The sequence below is a fragment of the Lemur catta genome, chromosome X, assembly GCF_020740605.2.
Source record: "Lemur catta isolate mLemCat1 chromosome X, mLemCat1.pri, whole genome shotgun sequence".
NCBI lineage: Eukaryota > Metazoa > Chordata > Mammalia > Primates > Lemuridae > Lemur > Lemur catta.
Genome location: NC_059155.1, coordinates 51,052,476 through 51,073,108, shown reverse-complemented (window position 1 = coordinate 51,073,108; position 20,633 = coordinate 51,052,476). Strand labels below are relative to the sequence as shown.

The 20,633-nt window shown below is 38.8% G+C and overlaps 1 protein-coding gene across 3 annotated transcripts in view; it reads right to left on the bottom strand.

Annotated features, from left to right (window-relative positions):
• Nucleotides 1-1,228: 1,228 nt before the first annotated feature.
• EDA2R (ectodysplasin A2 receptor) overlaps nt 1,229-20,633 on the bottom strand; it is a 32,825-nt gene continuing 13,420 nt past the window's right edge. For all 3 annotated transcript variants that reach the window (XM_045538273.1, XM_045538274.1, XM_045538275.1), the window contains 5 exons: nt 18,849-18,945; nt 7,395-7,573; nt 6,614-6,699; nt 4,819-4,983; nt 1,229-1,768 (listed from right to left, as the gene is read on the bottom strand). In XM_045538273.1, the coding sequence (XP_045394229.1) occupies nt 1,392-1,768; nt 4,819-4,983; nt 6,614-6,699; nt 7,395-7,573; nt 18,849-18,935 (894 nt within the window). In that variant the 5' untranslated portion in view covers nt 18,936-18,945 and the 3' untranslated portion in view covers nt 1,229-1,391. The remainder of the gene's footprint in view (nt 1,769-4,818; nt 4,984-6,613; nt 6,700-7,394; nt 7,574-18,848; nt 18,946-20,633) is intronic.

Genomic DNA, 20,633 nt, shown 5'->3' with positions numbered 1-20,633 from the left:
CTTGGTTGAGTTCTAAGCTCCACATATTTTAAAGGAACCTAAAGTGGCGTTTTTCAGAAGGGAGATGCTTTCTTTAAACACCTGCAGGGCTATCACAAGGCAGAGGAAGCAGATGAGGTCTGTCTGGCCCAAGGAACAGAGCCAGGACCCCCAGAAAGACAGAAAGCTTTTTCTTTATATTGAGCTCAAATCCACCAGTCATAGTTATAATATATATTGGGCAATAGTGAGCTCTCTGCCACTGCAAGTATGTGAGCAAGGACTACACAAACATTTGGTGAGGATATTATAAAAGGAACCCAAATATTGATTGAAGGCCTTGGGTAGGGAATGGACTAGATAACCTTGAAGGTATCTAGGCTCACTGATTTGATAGCAGTCTTGGCGTTCTAATGTACACTGTTCACATTTTCCTAGGTAGGATGTAGGAAGGGCAAAAGTCATCGGTGAACCTGGAAATATATTAGCTGAAGAAATATGCAAATGCACAGTGAAAGGTAGTTAGCTATTTGAAAAACAGGAATCCACTCACTCCTGCCTCCTAATGCCTCACACTACTTAAACCTTTGAGAAAATAACATTGACTATGGGATAGTTGTAGAGGTGGAGTTGGATGAACTCTAAAATGGAGCCCCCAAACATAGCTTCTAGCCCAGTTCTGTCACTGATTTGCTTTGTGACTTTAAGAAAATTGCTTTCCCTCTGCAACTCATTTCCTACCTCTGTAAAATGAGGCTAATATATCGTGATCTGCTAACCACAAAGGGTGTTATGAAGATCAGAGGAATGTAGTGGATGTAGAAGGGATATGTAAATTGTGACTGGGACAGGAAAGGGAATGAAAAACTAACATGGTTTAAACATCTCTAATGCATCAGACACTGTAAAAGGTACTTGTGCATGCATTTTTCATTCAACTCTCATAAGAACTTATGAGATGTATAGTACTTTCTACCTTTTACAGATGAATGATTTGAGGCTCAGAGAGATGAAGGGAGTTATACAAGCTCTATATAGCTATTAAGGAATGAAGGTCAATCTGAAATATAGGGCTGTCAGATGATCAGGTTTGTATGTTTTTTCTACTGTGCTACACTGCTTGTACACATGAAGGAGATCTGCAAGAGCTTGCAACAGGCCAGAATGTAGAGACTGGTGTCATGGCAACCTGGCCAGTTCCCTGACAATTGCAGGCCTGAAAGTATGATGTCTGACTGGCTTAAAAGATTAACACCAGCACTGTTGTCTTTTCACCCACCAGTGTTCCTAGCTTGCTGCTGTTCATCCTTCCTTAGCCCTACTGAGCAATAGCACTCCAGAGAGGAATTCTTTGAGGTTAGTCCCTAATTTTGGGTTTTTCTGCCCCACCTTTCTAGCTCACCTCAGTAGTGTTAAGGGCGGGGAACTTCAAAGGGCACATTGAGCTCCAGCTTGTCTCCAGAGCTTTCAGCTGTGTTTTCCCCCAACATCTCAGCTCCAATATAGGAGGCAGAGCTGGAAAACTTTTGCAGGTCCAGCTCTGTGCATTCAATGGGGTTGTGGACCCAGTGGGAGTGGCTCTCTGAGGCGCAGGAGGCCATGGTAAAGGACTCCTGTGTGGGGAAGCCACGAGTCGAGCTGCAGTCGTCCTCCAGGATGGGGTTAAGTGGCTGGATCTCAAAGGTGCTCTCACTCACTGTGGACTCAGGGCTGGTCTCCTGGCCAGGTGGCATGGGGAAGAGAGATTCCTCCTCTGCTGCCTCATCAGCCTCAAACTGCAGCGAACCTCCTGCAACTCGAAGCAGAAAGCCACTGGGTCACCCAAAGGTAGGGGCATTTCTCAGCAGGGCACCTAGTCCTGAGCACAAGATAAAGGAGGGATCTGGGAGGTGGTCCTCCCCTTCCCTGAGGACCAGAGCACCTAGCACCAGGCTGAGGTAACACAGTTGAGAAATATACTTACATCCAGAGAAAGATAAACCTTTTGTGGGAAACAGAATTTTGACCCCCCCTTCGCCTGCCACAATCTTCATTTCCTGGTGTTATGTCTCTGCATATTATGTTACATGGCAAAAGGGACTTTTCAGGAGGAATTGAGGTGATGGATCTTAAAATAGGGAGATTATCCTACATTATCTAGATGGGTCCAATGTACTCATGCGTCCTTAAAAGCAGAAAAGGAAGGCAGAAGAGACAGACTATCTGCTAGTTTTGAAAATAGAAGGGGGCCATAAGCCAAAGAATGTGAGTAGCATCTAGAAGGTGGGGATTGCCTTCAGCTCACAGACAGCAAGGAAATGTCACTTAAGTCCTATAACTGCATGGAACTGAATTCTGCCATCTGACGGAATGATCAAGGAAACAGATTCTCTCCTCCAGAAAGCAAAGAGCCTCCAGAAAAGAATACAGCTCTGCCAACATCTTGGTCTTGGCCTTGTGAGACTCTAAGCAGAGACCCAGCCGAGCCTGCTGAACTTCTGAGCTATGGCAACTGTGAGATAATAAGCTATTAAATGTGTGGCAATTTGTTATGGCAATGATAGGACAGTAATACATCCTTCATGCCTGAGTTTGGTTCAACATCAGGTTACAGACTGAGAACCTATGTGATGTGTGTTTGGCCTCCCCACTGTGGTTGTGATTTTGTTCTTTATTCAAATTAATTTCCAATGTTTAACACGATTTCATACAAAAATCCAGATTTCTGGATTCTCTTGGAAATTTGGATTTTGCAACACTGAATATTACCACATGGTAACAAAGAGCTGGAGCTGAGTGGTGAATTCCCCTTTAGTTAAATGTGCTCTCTAGTTTTCCACACTCCCTACTCCTCTCTCTCACACCTTACATTGGATCTAATTCACACATTAATCTCACCTACACAGCTCCAGTATGTGTATAAGTCAGTGACTCTTGATAAATACCTTCCCCGAATGAGGAAATATCTAGCCCTCTTTCACCCTGTGAAGGCCATGAGGAAGCTGCATGCCTTCATATTCTGAGAAGGGTACCACATTATTATCTTGAGGACAGATGAGGAACAGAGAAGGTTTACCCATCTCTCTTCTCCTGAGGGAGGAGAAGAGAGACAGGCAGCTCTCAGATGTTCCTTCATCTTCATCTTGCTGAGCACTGAGGCCCAAATGACTCATTGCCCATGTTTCATGCCCATGCCAAGAGACTGGGCAACAGTTCTTATCTGGGACACTGGCTTCCAAAGTCAGAGACAGGATGGTCCACCGTGAGCTACAATTTCCCAGTGTTCCAGGAGCCACCAAAAGGTAGGAGAGAGAAGCAGAGTTTTAGAAGGGTCATAAAGGGACAACAGTGTTCCCTTTGTATCCTGCTACCCATAAAATGCTTGATTTATATTCATTTAAGCCAGGGGCACAGCCAAATATACCTGCTAGCCTTTTTCAAGATCATGTGGCAGACCCCAGAGACAAACTGACCAAGGCAAGTCTATATAAGAGGAAAATTCCCACACAGAGAGAGTTGCTTTGGACCCAGTATCCAGTGGGCTGATGAGATGCCCTGAGCAGCCTTCTATCTAGTCAACTTTATCCTCCTCCTTACTAAGTCAACTCCATTCACTAGTCTGAGTTTCTGTTTTGGTGTCCCTGCCTAGCTCTCAGTTTCCTTTTTTTTGTTTGTTTTTGAGACAGAGTCTCGCTCTGTTGCCTGGGCTAGAGTTCCGTGGCGTCAGACTAGCTCACAGCAACCTCAAACTCCTGGACTCAAGCGATCCTACTGCCTCAGTCTCCTGAGTAGCTGGGACTACAGGCATGCGCCACCATGCCCAGCTAATTTTTTCTATATATTTTTAGTTGGCCAGATAATTTCTTTCTATTTTTAGTAGAGACGGGGTCTTGCTCTTGCTCAGGCTGGTCTCGAACTCCTGAGCTCAAACAATCCACCCACCTTGGCCTCCCAAGTGCTAGGATTACAGGCGTGAGCCACCACGCTCGGCCTCAGTTTCCTAAATGGCACTGAAACTGCACTGAATCCCAGTATTATTGGTTTGACCAGCCACCATCCCACCTCCTCAATCTTTGCCCTCAGTGAGCTGGACTTTCTGCCCTACATTCTTGTCTAATAGCTAAAGTTGTGCTATATACATCTCACAATGTTATTGTGACTTTAAATATGACCTTTCATCTGGAATTTTACATGGCCATCTGGCATGGGCTGTGTCAGATCTCTTTAGGCATCAATACTGCCTGGGGAAAAAAGTCTAGGTTGCCAACTCCTCTGGACACTGGGCTTTCAGTTACCCCCATCTGGGAAATTATTATACTGACAGAAGTTGCCCTAGACCTCACTCACTTTTATTATGGCCATGTCTCAGATATAGCCAGGCCTTCCTCCATTCCTGACATGTTCCATAATCTATACCTACTAGTATAAATATGAAGAATTGTAAAAGAACTTAAAAATCAACTAATCCAATTCTACGTGTCCTTTTAAAGATTGGGAAGAAAGAAGCCCAAAGAGGCTAGATGACTTGTCTAAGGTTACACAGTGATTTAGAGGTAGATTTAGAACCTAAGTCTCAAGATTCCTTTCCCAAGGGATTTCTCACTATGCTGTGCTCCTGCATGAACCCCTAAAACCTAATGAACAAGGTCCCCTAAACTGTCAGTGTTTGCCTTAGTCATCTCTGAAGTCCCATGCTTTCTATTGCTATCCATGATATTTTCCCTGGCCAACAGAAGACTACCCTTGAAGTTTTCCAGCATGGTAGGAAAGGCCAATTAACTCTCAATCCCAGAAAATTCTCTCTTCTTCCAATAAGAGCTTGTTCTTGATTCATATGAAACGTGAAGCAGCCACCCTTACCACGCTGGCAATGTCTGCTGAAGAACTGCTTGCAGTAGAGGAAGAGGAGCCCCAGGAAGGCCAGGGTAAACACCACTAGCAGACTGCTCACCAGTGCAACAAGTGTGGCCTCCTGAGGGGGCACCGTGGGTACATCTGCCTTCACTAAGCTCAACTGGAAGGCACCTGTGAGATGAAAATGTAGGGCATGTCAGTCAATGTGGGTAATTAACAGTCACGTTGATGTTGGGCCTGAACTTCCTCAGGCTAACACCCCTCTCCCTAGGGCCTTTCTGAATTAGGCCTGCTATGCTAGTTTTACTTCTTTGTAGAGCAGGCAAAATTATAAAGAAAAATGCAGAGAAACTTTCATATATTGTTGCTATGGCATCAATTAGAACAATTAATTGAAGATGCACATATCCTACGGTCTTTCCATGCCACATCTAGTCATATGACCTAGAAAAATAGAAACAAGCTAAAATGTTGATCAATAAAGCACAGGATAAATAAGTCATGATATAATCCTGAGATCCAAGGATATAGCACTAAAAGAAAAGGTCCTTATGGATCAATATAAATAATCCAGAGAACAAAAAAGCAAATTGGAGAAAGAGAATATATAACTTGATATCATTTCTATAAAACATTATAAAATATATAATAATAGCATATATTGCTTATGAATATGTACATATATCCTAAAAAATACAAGTATAAAAACATTAGTAGAGAATATGGCAGAGGTATAGTGCTCACCAATTATCCACATACTCCCCTGCATTCCCTTACACCCTTGCAATAAGGCCATCAGAGTACTTCTGGCCAATGGACTGTGAGTGGAAATAATGTGTGTCACTTCCAGACTGAGTCAGTTAAGATCTAGTATGTCTCCTCCATCTCTTCCCCTGTCCTATCAACGTGGAAGCCACATAGTCTAGAAGGCATAGTCACATGGTGGAGGAAGACCTTCACATAGTGAAAAATAAACTTTTATTGTATTAAGTCACTGAGATTTGGGAGTTTATTTGTTACTGTGGCATAGCCTACCAACAGAATACATACAATTTCAGGATTGTGATTGTATCTGGGGAGGTAGGGAGAAAATGGGACTCAGAGAGGATCTAAAAGGGAATTCAATTATACCTGTGGAATTTTTGTTCTTTCTAAAAAATTTGAAGCAAATATGTAAAATATTAAGTTTTATTAACTCTGGATATTGGGTAACTATGCATTTTCATTTTATATTTTTCTGCATTTTTAAATATTTCTATATGCTTGAAACCTTTCATGATTATAAAAATCATTAATAATTTAAAAAATAAGTGAGTATATAGATATATGGTAGATAGACAAAAACAGGCAAACCAGTAAATGGATAATGATATGGGCATAGATTAAATCCTAGTTCTTCATTCAGTCTTTTACAAGGTTTAAGCCCTAGGGACTCCTATAAATTTCATATAGTAATAATAATAATAAATGTACACATGTTATAATTTCTAAAATAATTCCTAATATCCATTATTTCATTATACCTATACAGCCATCCCATAAGGTAGGAAGAAAAGAAAAAAGAAAAATAATTATCGCAGGTCACATTTTTTTCAGATGAGGGAAATGATATTCAATTAGCTTGAATGATTTACAGAGGATTACATAGATAATATGTTGTGAAACCAGGATTTTAATCTAACTAATTCCCTTGCCACTCTACAGGAAGGGATAGGAGAGGGTAGGGAAAGTCTTTACTACCCTATCTTGCTGCCACCTGATGGGTTGAGGAGGAAAGAGGAGAAGAGAACTGGATACACACACTGAACTTCAGATGTAGGGGTCTGCTTTGTGCATGGTATGCACTCTTGGTCCTGCAGGCCTCCAATGCGTGTCTTTCGGTAGAACCTGTGGTCAGAGTAATTAGAAATGACAGAGTGATCAAACAAGCAACATACTTGGACCAGTTCTTCCTGGGATCATAGGCAGCTTCTAAGGGGCTTGCCTTACTGAAGTCAGCACCTACCCCTCCTTGTGAGCTCGCTGCCTCTGTGTCTGATACTGATCAGAGGCCCAGGCACTCTACTTCCTCTATTCACCATACCCTATAGCAGGAGTCCCCAACCTATGGTGAGTTGTATTATTTCATCATATATTACAATGTAATAATAATAGACATAAAGTATACAATAAATATAATGTACTTGAATCATCCCCAAACCACCCCCACCCCAGTCCATGGAAAAATTATCTTCCCTGTAGCCAAAAGGGAAGTAATATCACAAAAGAGGAGAGCACTGCTTTGCTACCAATTGCTTCGTAATTTATTTTAGGTCTACAGTAAGATTTACCTTGAATCTTGGGCCTGGACTAAGAGTGCCAGTATGATGAAAAAGCTGTTAAGTACTCATCTGTGGCTGACAATGTGCTAGGCATTTTATAGAAAGATCTTGGGAAGATATTGTTTCTTCCTTCTGAGTGCTTAAGAAGAATATGATATGGACAGTTAGAATACTTCAAGTAGGTTCTGAGAGGTGAGAATGAGAGAGACTTCCAAAGGCTAGAAAAGGCCTAGAAGAGCTTGGCTGATAAAACAGGCTCACCTGGGCAGACAGTCCCCACAGACAGCATTAGAGATAGCTGTGCAGTTGGCCTTCTGAACACGATTGATGACAGCACAGGTGATGCAAGTCTGACATCTGTGGTGGCCCCAGCTGCTTTTGTACCTGCGAGGGGGGCAAGCTGTGCAGTATGCATCTCCACCCTCTCCATAACCACAATCCTGCAGGGAGATGGGAATCATTAACATTGCTCTATAGGAGCTTGAAGAGAGGATCAGCTATGGGACAAGTAGACATGGTATAGAATAGTATTTTTCAAAGTACAAGTTTTAACCCCATTATTAGGTCATAAAATCAATTTACTTAGTTGCAGCCAGCATTGAAAATTGAAATAGAACAATGATATCAAATATTAACGTGCATAGCATATAGTAAAGCTAAGTATTTATATCAGTCAGCATAGGTTAGGTTATACTATGACAAAAAGCAAACCTCAAATCTCAGTGTCTTAAAAAAATAAAAGTTTATTTGTCACTCATACTATTTGCCTACCAGGGGTTTTCTGAAGGTTGTGCTCTATATTATCTTCAATAGGGTACCCAGGGTGACAGAGGCCTCATCTTTGTACTTCTATGATTGGAGCTTTAGGGAAAAGAGAATATTGTAAACTGTGTACTGGATCTCAAAGATTTCCCCTAGAAACGACCCATATCATTTTGCTCACATGTCCTTGGCCACACACACATACCACCTGATCATTAGTAACTACAAAGGGTACACAAAAGTGCTATTCTACAGTGTGCCAGAAGGTAGGGAGCTGGAAATATTTGACTAATAGTTATAATCACTACCCATGTCAATATTGTTTTATAAAACTTTTATAGATAAAATATATATAAGTATGTATTGGGTTGTGATGAAAAATTTATTTCTTATTCTAAGCTATGGTCAAAAATGTTTGATTGCTAATGGTATAGAGGAAAGGAAAGTGATTCAGCTGGCTCTTGTCTCAGCTGTGGTATTGACTCAGTGTGACTCTGGTCAGTATCATCCTCCTACTTTCTGGGACTCAGAGGTCCTAACACCTGAGGAGATTGAAATAGATGGTCTCTACAGATTCTTCCAGCTCTGACAACCTAACCTCAATAGGAATAAGGCACCTGCCTGATACCAGTCATAGCTCTTTCTCAGAGACACGACTGTAGTTGTCAAGGGATATTAGCTATTTGCTAGTTGTGGCAGAAGTTGGCTGGTGGTTCACCAAAACTATTCTCTATTTCTCCTGGGAACAGCACCACTAGCCAACATTTCATAAAGCCACTGTAGTTAAGTGGGGCCACATGCCTGATTTTTAGCCAATGGACTATGTATAAAAATGATATATATGCCACTCACAGTCCTGGCCTCAAAACACCTCCTGTGTGCTACTTAATATTCTTCATATTTTCATTTTCTGGTGCATGTTGACACTCAGGGAAACCTTGGAATCAATATATTAAAAATGACAGAGGAAGCCAGTGAAATGGAGGAATAGGCAGCTTCAAGCTCTTATTTTCCCACAGAAACAAAAAAAGAAGCAGAAACTGTCAGACCCAATGTTGTCAGAACTCTGGAAAACAGCCAAAGGTTTATATCAACCAAGCGAATGCTAAATCAAGAAAAAGTCCACTTGAAAATGATAAGAAAGTTTTGTGGCATTTTTACTTGCCCTTGTCAAATACCTCACCCAAGATCAGTGGCAGTCCTAAAGTGATAGAAGTCCTAAAGTGATAGAAGTCTTAAAGTAACATTAGCCTGTGTTCCCAGTGTGAGACTCTCATCCCTGGTTCCAAAGTGAGCAAGCAAAACTTATTCAGAAATTACTGTGTATGTCTGTTCTAACCTGTATGGGGGCTACCTGAAGGACTGATAGAAGGTGGTCCTCTATGTTTCACTCAATTCAGAATGTAGACTGAAAATGCAGTGGGCATTGTTTCAAAATGCTGCAAGGCAACTAACAAACCAAAGATGCATAGAGCAAAAAGACATATAACAGATTGCCTGAATCTGGGAGCAAAAGCTGGGGGAAATTCTTTGAGAAATAAGGACATTTGAAAGCATCCATGTATATGGAGGAATTTCGAAGGGCACATGTATGCTCAGGACAAGGCACATGCTCAGAATATACTAGTGTAGACCCAAGGTTTACATGTTGGGCTGATCCCTAAGCTAAGTGCAAGTCTGGCTAAGTGCCCCAGCACAGAGCCAATCTACAAAGAAAGGGAGATGTGTGACTTTTTTGTTGTTGTTGTTATTGTTCATTGTTTAAAACTTCTGGTGTTCGAGGAAATCTCTGTCAAAACATTAGCTGAACACAGGCTAAATTAACACAGATTTCAATGACCACACATGACAAGGGATAGTGTCTCTTTGCAAAAATAGTTCAAAAAAAACACCTAAACAGATGGACTACTACAGCCTTAAACAATACAAAACTTAAAAGGAAAAAAAAAAACAGGTAACTGTGGGGAAAGGGGAGAATCTGACTTCCAGAGTTACTATATTATAATACAAAAAATGCCCAATTTTCAACAACAACAACAAAAAAATCGCAAAGCATGAAAAGAAACAGGAAAGAGTGGCCTATTCAAAAGAACAAAACAGAAATTGTTCTTGAGAAAACCTGGATATTGGACTTACTAGACAAAGACTAAAAGAACTGTCTTAAATATGCTCAGAGAAAAACATGGACAAAGAATGAAAAGAAAGCAGGAAATAAATATATGAATAAAATAAGAATATTAATAACAAAAAAAATATTTAAAAAGAACCAAACAGAAATACTGAAGCTGAAAAGTAAAGTAACTGAAATGAAAAAATTCACTAGAGGATTTGAGCAGGTAGAAGAAAGAATAAGCAAAATTGAAGGCAGGACAATTGAAATTATCATGTCTGAAGAAAAGAAAGTAGACAGAACATAAGGAACCTGTAGGACACTACCAATTTGACCAATATATACAATACAGAAGTCACATCAGGAAAAGAGAGAGATAAAGGTAGAGAAAGGATATTTGAGGAAATAATGTCTGAAAACTTCCCAATATTTGGTTAAACATATAAATTTACACTTCCAAGATGCGCAAGTATATCTCCATGTAGGATAGACTTGAAGAGGCCCACACTGAAACAAAATGTTGATAGCCAAAGACAACAAGAAAATATTGAAAGCAGCAATAGTGAAATGACTTGTCAAGTACAAGGCATCCTCAATAAAATGAAAACCTGATATTTCTCTAGCTTTCTTTTGATTATTTTTTTTAAAAAGCCAATTTTTATTCAGAAACTGCAGAGACTGGAAGTCAGTGGGTAGATATATTTAAGTGTAAAAAGAAATCAACTGTTAACTAAGAATTCCATATACAGCAAAAAATCCCTCAAAAATGACAGAAAAATTAAAACATTTTTAGATAAACAAAAGCTGAAGGAGACTGATGCCACTAAACCTGTACTACAAGAAGGGAGTCCTTCAAGTTGAAATGAAAGGACACTGAACAGTAACTCAAAGCCATACAAAGACATAAATATCTCCAGTAAAGATAAATATATAGAAAAATATTGTTTGATTCCACTTATATGAAATGTTTAGGCAAATTCATAGACACAGAAAGTAGATTAGAGGGTACCAGGGGCATGGCGGAGGGCGGAATGGGGATTTATTTCTTAATGGGTACAGAGTTTCTGTTTGGGGTGATGAAAATGTCTTAGAAATATAGTGGTGATAGTTGCACAACATTGTGAATATGATTAATGCCATTGAATTATACATTTTAAATAGTTAAAATAGTAAATTTGATATATATTTTGCCACAATTTTTAAAAATTAATAATGCAATATACCAAAAACCATTAAATTGTACACTTCAAATGGGTAAATTATATGGTATGTGAAACTATGTTTTAATAAAGCTGTTTTAAAAATGACAGAGCCTTCATAAGCCTGGGTCCCTGAATGACTGAGAAAAATCCTCCCACTTCCCAAACCTGATTGGAGTTAGAGTCAGAAATAAACTCATAATCTGTTATGTCACCAAATTTTAGTATTTCTTTGTTATAGCAGTTAGCATTACCTGAACTAATACATAGAAAAGCTTTACTTTCCAAGAGATTGGAAAAAGTGAGCATCAGCCAGCTTCTAAACATTCCTGCTAGCCTGTCCCTTTATTTGCTGACTCAGGCCTTATTCAATGCCTTACAGCCCCACTCAAAATGATCACATCCACCAAAACCTAACTCTGATAAGTATTAGGATCTGACATGGGCCCTAGCCATTTCACTCATAATACAGGTTTCTTGGGAAAGCAACGGGCTTCTTGGAGCCTCTGCTACCTTATGTACACCAACAGAATGCTGTTAGCTGCCATATCTGCTTTACAGGATAGGCTGAGGATCAAAGTAACAGGAAATATAATGTAGTGATGAAAAGCACTGATCCAGGGTAAAGGAGCCCTTGCTTTAACTCCCATCTCTACCACTGACCAGCCATATAACTCTGAGCAAGTCACTAGGCTTAAATATTTTTGTCAATCAAATTGGAAATAATGCTACCTAACTCACACAAATACACTCACACGCTTCTGCTTATATTACAAAAACAAACAACAGAAGGTCATAAAACTAAAATGAAAACAAAAAAAGCAAAAAAAAATATTTGGAGGAGGGAAATTATCTACAAGGGAAAGCAAGGAATGCGTTGGATGGGACAAGGATATAAGTGAGACTTTTGTGAACATGCCCTTTATTTATAGATTTGACTTTGGAAGATTTTAAATATTTTACATGAGTATAAAGATTAGATTGAAAATAAAGCAATCCCTAAAATTTACAATTAAATGAAACACATTAGCCTAAAATGAATGGGTGTACATATATATGTTTGTGTGTGTATAGTGCTTGTCACCATGCCTAGCACATAGTAAGTCCTCAAGGAACAAATGAACCTTAGGTTTTATTCTTATGGAAAACAACTTTTTATAATTCCTAGAGCACTGGAATCAGAAGACCTGAGCCTGACTCTTCTATTCATTTTCTAGAAAAGGGAGTGATGGGAGCTAGCTAGCATGTATTGAGAAACAACCAATAAGTTGACTGATTAATTGATTGGTTAACACTCCCCTTTACTTTATTGATTAATTCAGAAAACATTTATTAAGCAACTACTATGTGCCAGGATGCTATTCTGAATGTTGCGATTTAATGATTGAATCAATCAGACAAAAATCCATATTCTCATGAATTTTTATACTTATTTATTCTCCACAAAACCTTATAAGGGTGCATTATTATCCTGTTTCTCAAATAAGCAAACTTGAGGCACAAATGATTATGTTTACAAGTGGGCAGCCTAGGAAGCCTCTTCCCCATGGGCCTGAGATTCTTCATCTACACCCAGAGACACCAGGCTGCAGGGGACACTATAAGAGGGATTTCACCACAATTACCCAACCCAAGACACTTCTTTGTCCTGTGGGTCTGAGACTCTTCTCCCTGACATAGAGACAAGTGGCTGGGGTAAACTGACAAGTGGTAACCTACTATAACATTTGGTCTGCTGTGGGAAATGCCCCTTTTCCCCACAACTCAGACTTCTTTACCACAACCTAGGTGCTCCAGGTGACCTAACCCAAGAAAACTCCTTCCACATCTCAGGCAGCACCAGATAAACCACACATACCAAAAATCATACCACAAAGGTCCTGAAAATTAAATTATCTTTAGAATTGCAGCCCACAAAAGTAGGCCGGGATCTGTATGCTAAACGAAACAGAAAACTGCCTGCTAAAATAAAAAGATTTAAATAGGACCCTGAGTCTTCCAATATAATTGACAAAATGTCCAGAATACAATGAAAATTCACCCATGATAACAAGAATCAGGAAAATCACAACCTGAATGAGGAAAAGCAATCAACCAACACCAACACTTAGATAAATCTGATGTTGGAGTTATCTGACAAGGATCTTAAGCCACCCATAATAAAAATATTTCAACAAGCAATTACAAATTCTCTTAAAATAAAAAAATTAGAAAATCTCATCAAAGCAGCAGAAATTATTTTTTAAAAAAGAACCAGATGGAAATTATATAAATAAAAAAAGGAGAAAATAACTCACTGGGTGGGCTCAATAGTAGAAAATAGACAGATGATAGAATCAATGAATTTAAGAACAGAACAATCAAATTGATGCTATCTGAACAACAGAGAGAGAATAGACTGAAAATAAAATGGACAAAGCCTCAGAGACCTACGGAACTATAACAAAAGAGCAAACAATCATATTATCAGAGTCCCATGAAAAGAAAATAAAGTTTGTCTGAAAATATTTTCAAAGAAATAAAGGCTGAAAACTTTACACATTTGGCAAAAGACCTACCGGTGCAATATTATGAACAAACTCTGAATAGAATAAATCCAAAGAAACACACACCAATACACAGCATAATAAAACTTCTGAAAACTAAAGACAAAGAAAAAAAATCTTGAAGATAGCCAAAACAAAATGGTATTACATATAGAAGAAAAGCAATTTAAATGACAGTGGGTTTCTATATGAAGCCATGGAAGCCACAAGGAAGTGACACATTTTTCAAGTGCTGGTAGAAAAGAACTGTCCACTGTAAATTCTATATCCAGTGAAAGTATCCTTCAGAAATGAAGGGGGCATAAAAACATCCTCAGTCAAAGAAAAACTAAAAGAATTTGTTGCTAGTTGACTTACTCTTAAAGAACAGCTAAAGGGAGTTCCTCAAACAGAAAGGAAATGATTTTTTAAATAGAAGAAGAAGAAAGAATGTGATAAAAGAAGGAATCTTGGCCAAGAGTTCAAGACCAGGCCGGGCAATAGTGAGACTCTGTCTCTACAAAAAATTTTTTAAAAATTGCCAGATGTGGCGGAGTATACCTATAGTCCCAGCAACTTGGCAGGCTAAGGCAGGAGGATTGCTTGAGTCCAGAAGTTTGAGTTTGCAATAAGATATGATGACATCATTGTGCTCTAGCCCCAGCAACATCTTGAGACCCTGTCTCAAAAACTGAAAAAAAAATAAAAGTAAAAAAAGGAGTCTTGGAAGGAAGAAAGAACACTGGAAGAGCAAGAATATGGGTATATCAAATGAACTGTCTTTCTCTTCATAAGTTTTATAAATCATATTTGATTATTAAAACAAATATAACAAAAATTATTATGTCTGACATTCATGACAATGATAATTAAAATTGGGGAGAGTAAGGGAACCTAAATGGAAGTGACTTTTCCATAATTCATTTGAAATGGCAAATAATTGATGCCATTAAACCCTGAAAAGGTACATGTGTATGCTATAATACCCAGAACAACCTCTAAGAGATACAAAGAGATACACTCGAAAACACTACAAATACATCAAGATGAAATCCTAAACAAAATGTTCACATAACCCACATGAAGGCAAGAAAAGACAAATAGTGGAATAAGAAACAGAAAAAACAAACAAACAAATAATAAAATGACAGACTTAAGCTCTAATATATTAACAATTATCTTAAATACAAAGGGTCTAAGTAAACCAACTAAAAGGCAGAGATTGTCAATAGTGACATAAAACCAAAGACTATCAAATTGTCCTCAATAATTATTTCTTAAATAAGTAGATGAATCACTTCTGAAGAAATTTAAAAAGAGCAAATTATTATGAAAAAAATTATTGTGAATGCTCCTTCCTAATTAGGAGGCAAGGGAAGTTTTTTTCAAATGATCAAGGCCCCCCAATTCTTTTGCTACTAACCAATTGTATAACCAGAAAACATTGATCTTAACTCTACCATGGTAGTACAATGCTAGTACAAAATTTTGATGCTGACATTACTATGAAAATAATTATTTGTTCTAAATAAAATACTAATTTATAAAATATAAAAGGACATTTTAACTCAAAACTATAATTAAGAATGGTTTATGCTGAGAATGCATGATATTTTAATTTTAGGAATTTATTAATATATGCCATCAAATTAATATGTCAAAGGGAAAATACATGAAAAACTCTATAGGTGATGATAAAATGAAACAAAATTCAAAACCATTTTTTTTTTTTAGAGATAGGGTCTCAATCTGTCACCCAGGCTGGAATGTCGTAGCATGATCATAGCTCACTGCACCCTCTAACACCAGGGCTCAAGTGATCCTCCCACCTCAGACTCCCAAGTACTGGGACTACAGGTATATGCCACCACACTCAGCTAATTGATTTTATTTATTGATTGATTGATTGAGATGTGGTCTCACTATGTTTCCCAGGCTAGTCTCAAACTCCTGGCCTCAAAGAATCTTCCTGCCTTGGCCTTCTAGAGTGCTAGGATTACAGGCATGAGCCACCATACACATGTGGATTTAAAAAAAAAAAATATATATATATATATATATATATGAAGGATTTAAAAAATACTCTGTATTCTGCTATATGTCTGTCTCTTCAGGTGTCTAACATAAGTAGAGAATGAACAATAAATAATGAATATTCAGAAAAAGAAGCAATCAGAAATAATTCACAAAATTAGAAATCCAAATGGACACATAAACAGAAAAAGGTTGGTATATTTTCCCTATCAAATAGAAAAAAGTGAAAACAAAATCCTCATAAAGTCCTCATAAATTAGTAATTTAATATTACAAAGGAAGAAATAAAATTAATACACAATGGAAACATGCATTATTCATTTGTGGTCAGGCTTCTGGGATAGGAGAATTCTACACACTGTTTAAATAATGGAAATTAGTAAAAAAAATTCAGAAGTGTCATCTGCTAATATATTTCAAGAATCTTAAAACTGTATACATTATTTAGCTTGGCAATTATTCTCTTATGTCCTTCCTGAGGACATAGTATTAATTTTCTGTAATGATTTATTTACAGTGATGTTTATAATTCACGAATGAAATTTTAAAGTAAACAAAAGTAACTAAAAAAAGAAGTCTGTCTCCAGTGCTGCTAGCTGCTTATCCAAACATCATTGCTCTTCTTTTCACTAATAGAACATTGATTTCATTCTAGATGATATGATGACTAGCCTCAAGAACAGATTGTTGATCGGTCTTAGTCAGTCATGCAATCCCATTCTCGTCTGACAAATACTTACATCCCAGCCTCCCTTCTAGCTAGAGATAGCTACATCATCCAGTTCTGGATCATAAGATACAAGAGGAATTCTGCTGGAAAGCTTCTGGGAAAATACTTCCTCCTTAATAAAAGGAAAGCTATTTTGACCCCATTCTTGCTTTCTGATTTTGAGTATGTTGTGAAGATGTGATACTTTGAATGTGGCAACCATGTAGTCACAAGCATGAGGACAAAACAGCAAAGTGCCCAAGATGAAAGATGAAAAAGAGGATTCTTGATGACATTATTGACCTGCCCAACAAACCAAAAGGCTGCCTGTCTCCAGTCACTGTTAAATTGTATGTTACCTTTAACTTAGTACATCCTAATTGATTCAGAGGTGAAATACTTTGCCCACAACCAAGAGAGGATCCAAGCCCATGCATGTGTATCGGGTTCTAACACGCTTATATTTCTTTTTAATACACCATTGTGACCTTCAGCAAGTCACATCTTCTGTTTTAACTTTAATTGTCTCATCTATAAAGTAGAGCTCATAATACCTTCTTAGTGGGACTGTTGTAAGAGCCAAATGAGATAATGCACATGAGAGCTCTTTACCAAATACAGACTACTAGACAAGTACAAGCTATTTATATATAACACTTTTGCAGGAGCACAATATTGCAATTCATTTTCTGTGAGCTTTCTAGTGGTGCAGATGTAAATGTCAGAGAGGTGCTGAACCAAATGTAGGTATCATCATTGGCTTCTTTTTGAGAGTCTGGTAACAGCAGTTTGACAAATAGGCCTATTTTTCTCCCTTGGAGAAGTTCAGCTTTGTAAATATGGATGACTTTAAAGATAATGTCCATGCACATGATAGGAACATCTGTAAGGCTTTTCATGGAGATTTATGTAATATTTAAAACAAATTTTTGTTAAGCCAAGCAGCTTATTCCATTGGGCCCATCCTAATATCCAGTTAACCTAACTTCTGGTGGTATTTCCTTGGTCCTGAGATCCTTTTATCAATCATGTATTCACACTACTGTGGGATACAATATTATGTGTCAAGAATTAAAATTAGAGTCAGTGCTTGTATACCTTGATATCTTATACCTTGGATATAACTTGGGCCTTATTCTCTTCATTTCTGAAATAAAGAGATAGGAAGAGGGTAGGCTAAATAATTGCTATATTTTCTTTCAGCCACAAGATCATGTCACTCTCCTACCCAAAACCCTCCAAAGAGTTTCTAGGGTACTTAAAAAAATGAAAATTTCTCCTAGACCTAAAGCCCCGACATGGTTTGACCCGTATCTCCCTGCTTCTCTGACCTCACTGTGGACCATTCTTCCTCTCACTTACCATGTACCAGTTGCACTAAACTTCTTCTTCTTCCTTGACATGCCTAGTTCATTTTCACCTTGGGACTCTGCATTAGCTGTATCCTCTCCCCAACTGCATCCTCTCCCTCTCCTTAGGGAGGCCTTCCCCTATTTCCTGATCTGAAATAGCCACCCAGTCACATCACCCTAATTTGATTCTTGTCATATTTTTATATCAAGATCTCTCATTCATCTATGTGTGTATCTCACTTATTATTTGTTTCACTAATTAAAAGGTAAGGTTCATGAGGGCAAAAATTTCTGTTTTGCCATATCCGTGATTCCTACAACTATGCCTGCCACTTTGCAGGTGTTCAGTAAGTAATTGCTGAATGAATGAACGATTGCATAAAACAAGGTATGAGTGTGCAGAAACCACCTGACAGATGTCTGCTTCAAGCCTTTGTAGCTCCAGCTGCAGCCCAAATTTAACACCACCAGGTTCAGGGACCAACAATGGACCTGAGTCAAGAACAATTAAATAGACCCAGCCTTGAGAACCAGTACTTGGCATAAAATCTCTGCCTTGCTGGTCATTTTGTTCTGACCCTTATCTCTAGCTGGGGTTTTATCCCTGAATTCTTCCTTGCACAGCTTCCTCAGTAGCCCAGTCCCTCTAGGACGAAAGCCACACTTTAGCATTCTCAGTTTTCTCTTTCTTCTTAAGACCTGCTATCTGGCTTTTGAACCCCAAGTAGGTGGGCCTTGCTTTAACTGACAAATTAATGCTGAACAGTCCTCTTGGGCCTCTGCATTTCATATCTTCTCTTGAGATACCCTTTTATTTCTTGGAAACTTCTTCAATACTGATCCTGCTAGGCTGACTTCTTGCTGGAATTGTGACTACTACTGCATATTCTTTGGATCCCATATTTTACCTGCTAAACTGAGTCATTCATAGGTGGGGCTGACTCCCCTAACCTTGCCCCCTTTCAGTTGCCAGGCTGGTTTTTAAGATGTGACAAAAGTAAGTCTACTGACTAGGGGGACTTACCTTGGAGAGCTCCTGTCCAGGACCACACTGTTGGCAGGTAACACACCGTCCCCAATGGTCCCAGTACTCATTTTCTTGGCAATCCATGGTCGGAAGGCTGTGGGTACAAAAAATGGGGAGCTAGTATGAAGGGATTGAAAGGTAAGTAATGGCTTCCATGTCACTTGGTTTCTGAGTCCTCTTAATCTAGTCTCTGGTTCTGAGTTAGAGGAGCTAAGGAAACCAACCCCAAACAGATAATGCTTATATAGTCCCGCCCATGTGCCAGGATCCCTTATAAAATGCTTTATATGCAATAACTCATTTAATTCTCAAAACAGCCATATCTGGGATTTTTATTAGCTCCAATTTACATATGAAGAAGCTGAAGCACAGAGGCCAAGGAACTTGATCAAATTCACAGTGGCTACATCAGGAACTGAACTGGTAAAGGGAATGGTAAAACAAGGAGTCAGCTTCTGCCAAATGGGTATAGAATAACCATAATACCTCATACCTTAACAGTATAGAAAGCACTTTCACTTCTATTATTATTTGAGCTATACAACATCCCTGTAAGTAGTAGAGGGATTATCATATTTATCTTGTGGATGATATAGCTGAAACATGGTTTGCCCTTGCCAGCAGTGTCTTCAGTACATCTGAGGACCATAGCTTCTATTGCTTCTGTCCTAGGAAGAATGGGAAGGGAGGATGACCCAGCATATAGAAATATCTTGGTGCACTAAGGTGTATAGAAGAAGAAACATTACACAGATAACATTTCTTGGAAGACAGATGTCATAGGGCAGTAGCACTAGCATCAGACTGAGAATTGGGGTATATGGATTCTAATCCTGGCTATAGGGTAGTCAATAATCCTGTTGTTCAGGACTAAGAGGTTCCCCAGGACATGGAACTTTCAGTGGTAACACTTGGACAGTCTTGGGAAAACTGGGATGGTTGGTTACCCTACTTGGCTCTTCCCCTTTCAACCTATGATCTTGGATGAATTACTTTATCTTTTCTGGTCTCAGTTACTTAATCTGAGAAAAAGGGAGACAGTATATGCCTCACTTACCTTATTTAGCTCTTGGGAGGATTAAACTAGCTAAGGTCTATCACACTATTCTGAAGGCTCTGAAGAGATACTCAAAGTAAGATAGAGTTAAGTATGCAGAGAGGTAGTCTTCTGCAAAGAAGAATTTTAATGAAGGAAGCCTAAGCAATTGATAGATAGGTCTTGTCCTGCTAAAAGAGAAAGGCAGGGTGAGATTATTTCACTCATTTATGACCCCATATCAGAGCAGATGTCAAGTGGTTTCTATAAGTACTGAAAGTTCTCAATGTGTACTTCCAATCAGAAGAGAGGAGAGTGTGTACCTCAAGAGGCCTCCTCTACTGAAAAGTCCCCAGTGGAGATGGGGTAAATCATCCTGGCTGGCATTCTTGCTTAAGTGCACCTTTTCCCACCATTACCTGGGCCATTCTTTCCAATTCCTTCATTCAGAAGATAGTGGTCTACAGAATTCATTTTTGCACAAGCTAAGCACATTCCCTCTTGTATTGTTTTGATTACTGGCCCATAGTGTTAGCCTCAGTAGACATGCTCCCTTCCCCTTGCTATTCACCCTTCTCGTTGAATACAAAAACCATCAGTGGTCTCATATCCCTCACAACAAGAGAATTCAGCATCATGGGAACAGGGCCAGCATAGTGGTCTGGATAACTCTCTTGTATTCTTTTTTGCCCATAAAAACAGAAAAAACATGGGCAAAAGCCAAACAGCAGCCCTCCTCTTGAGAT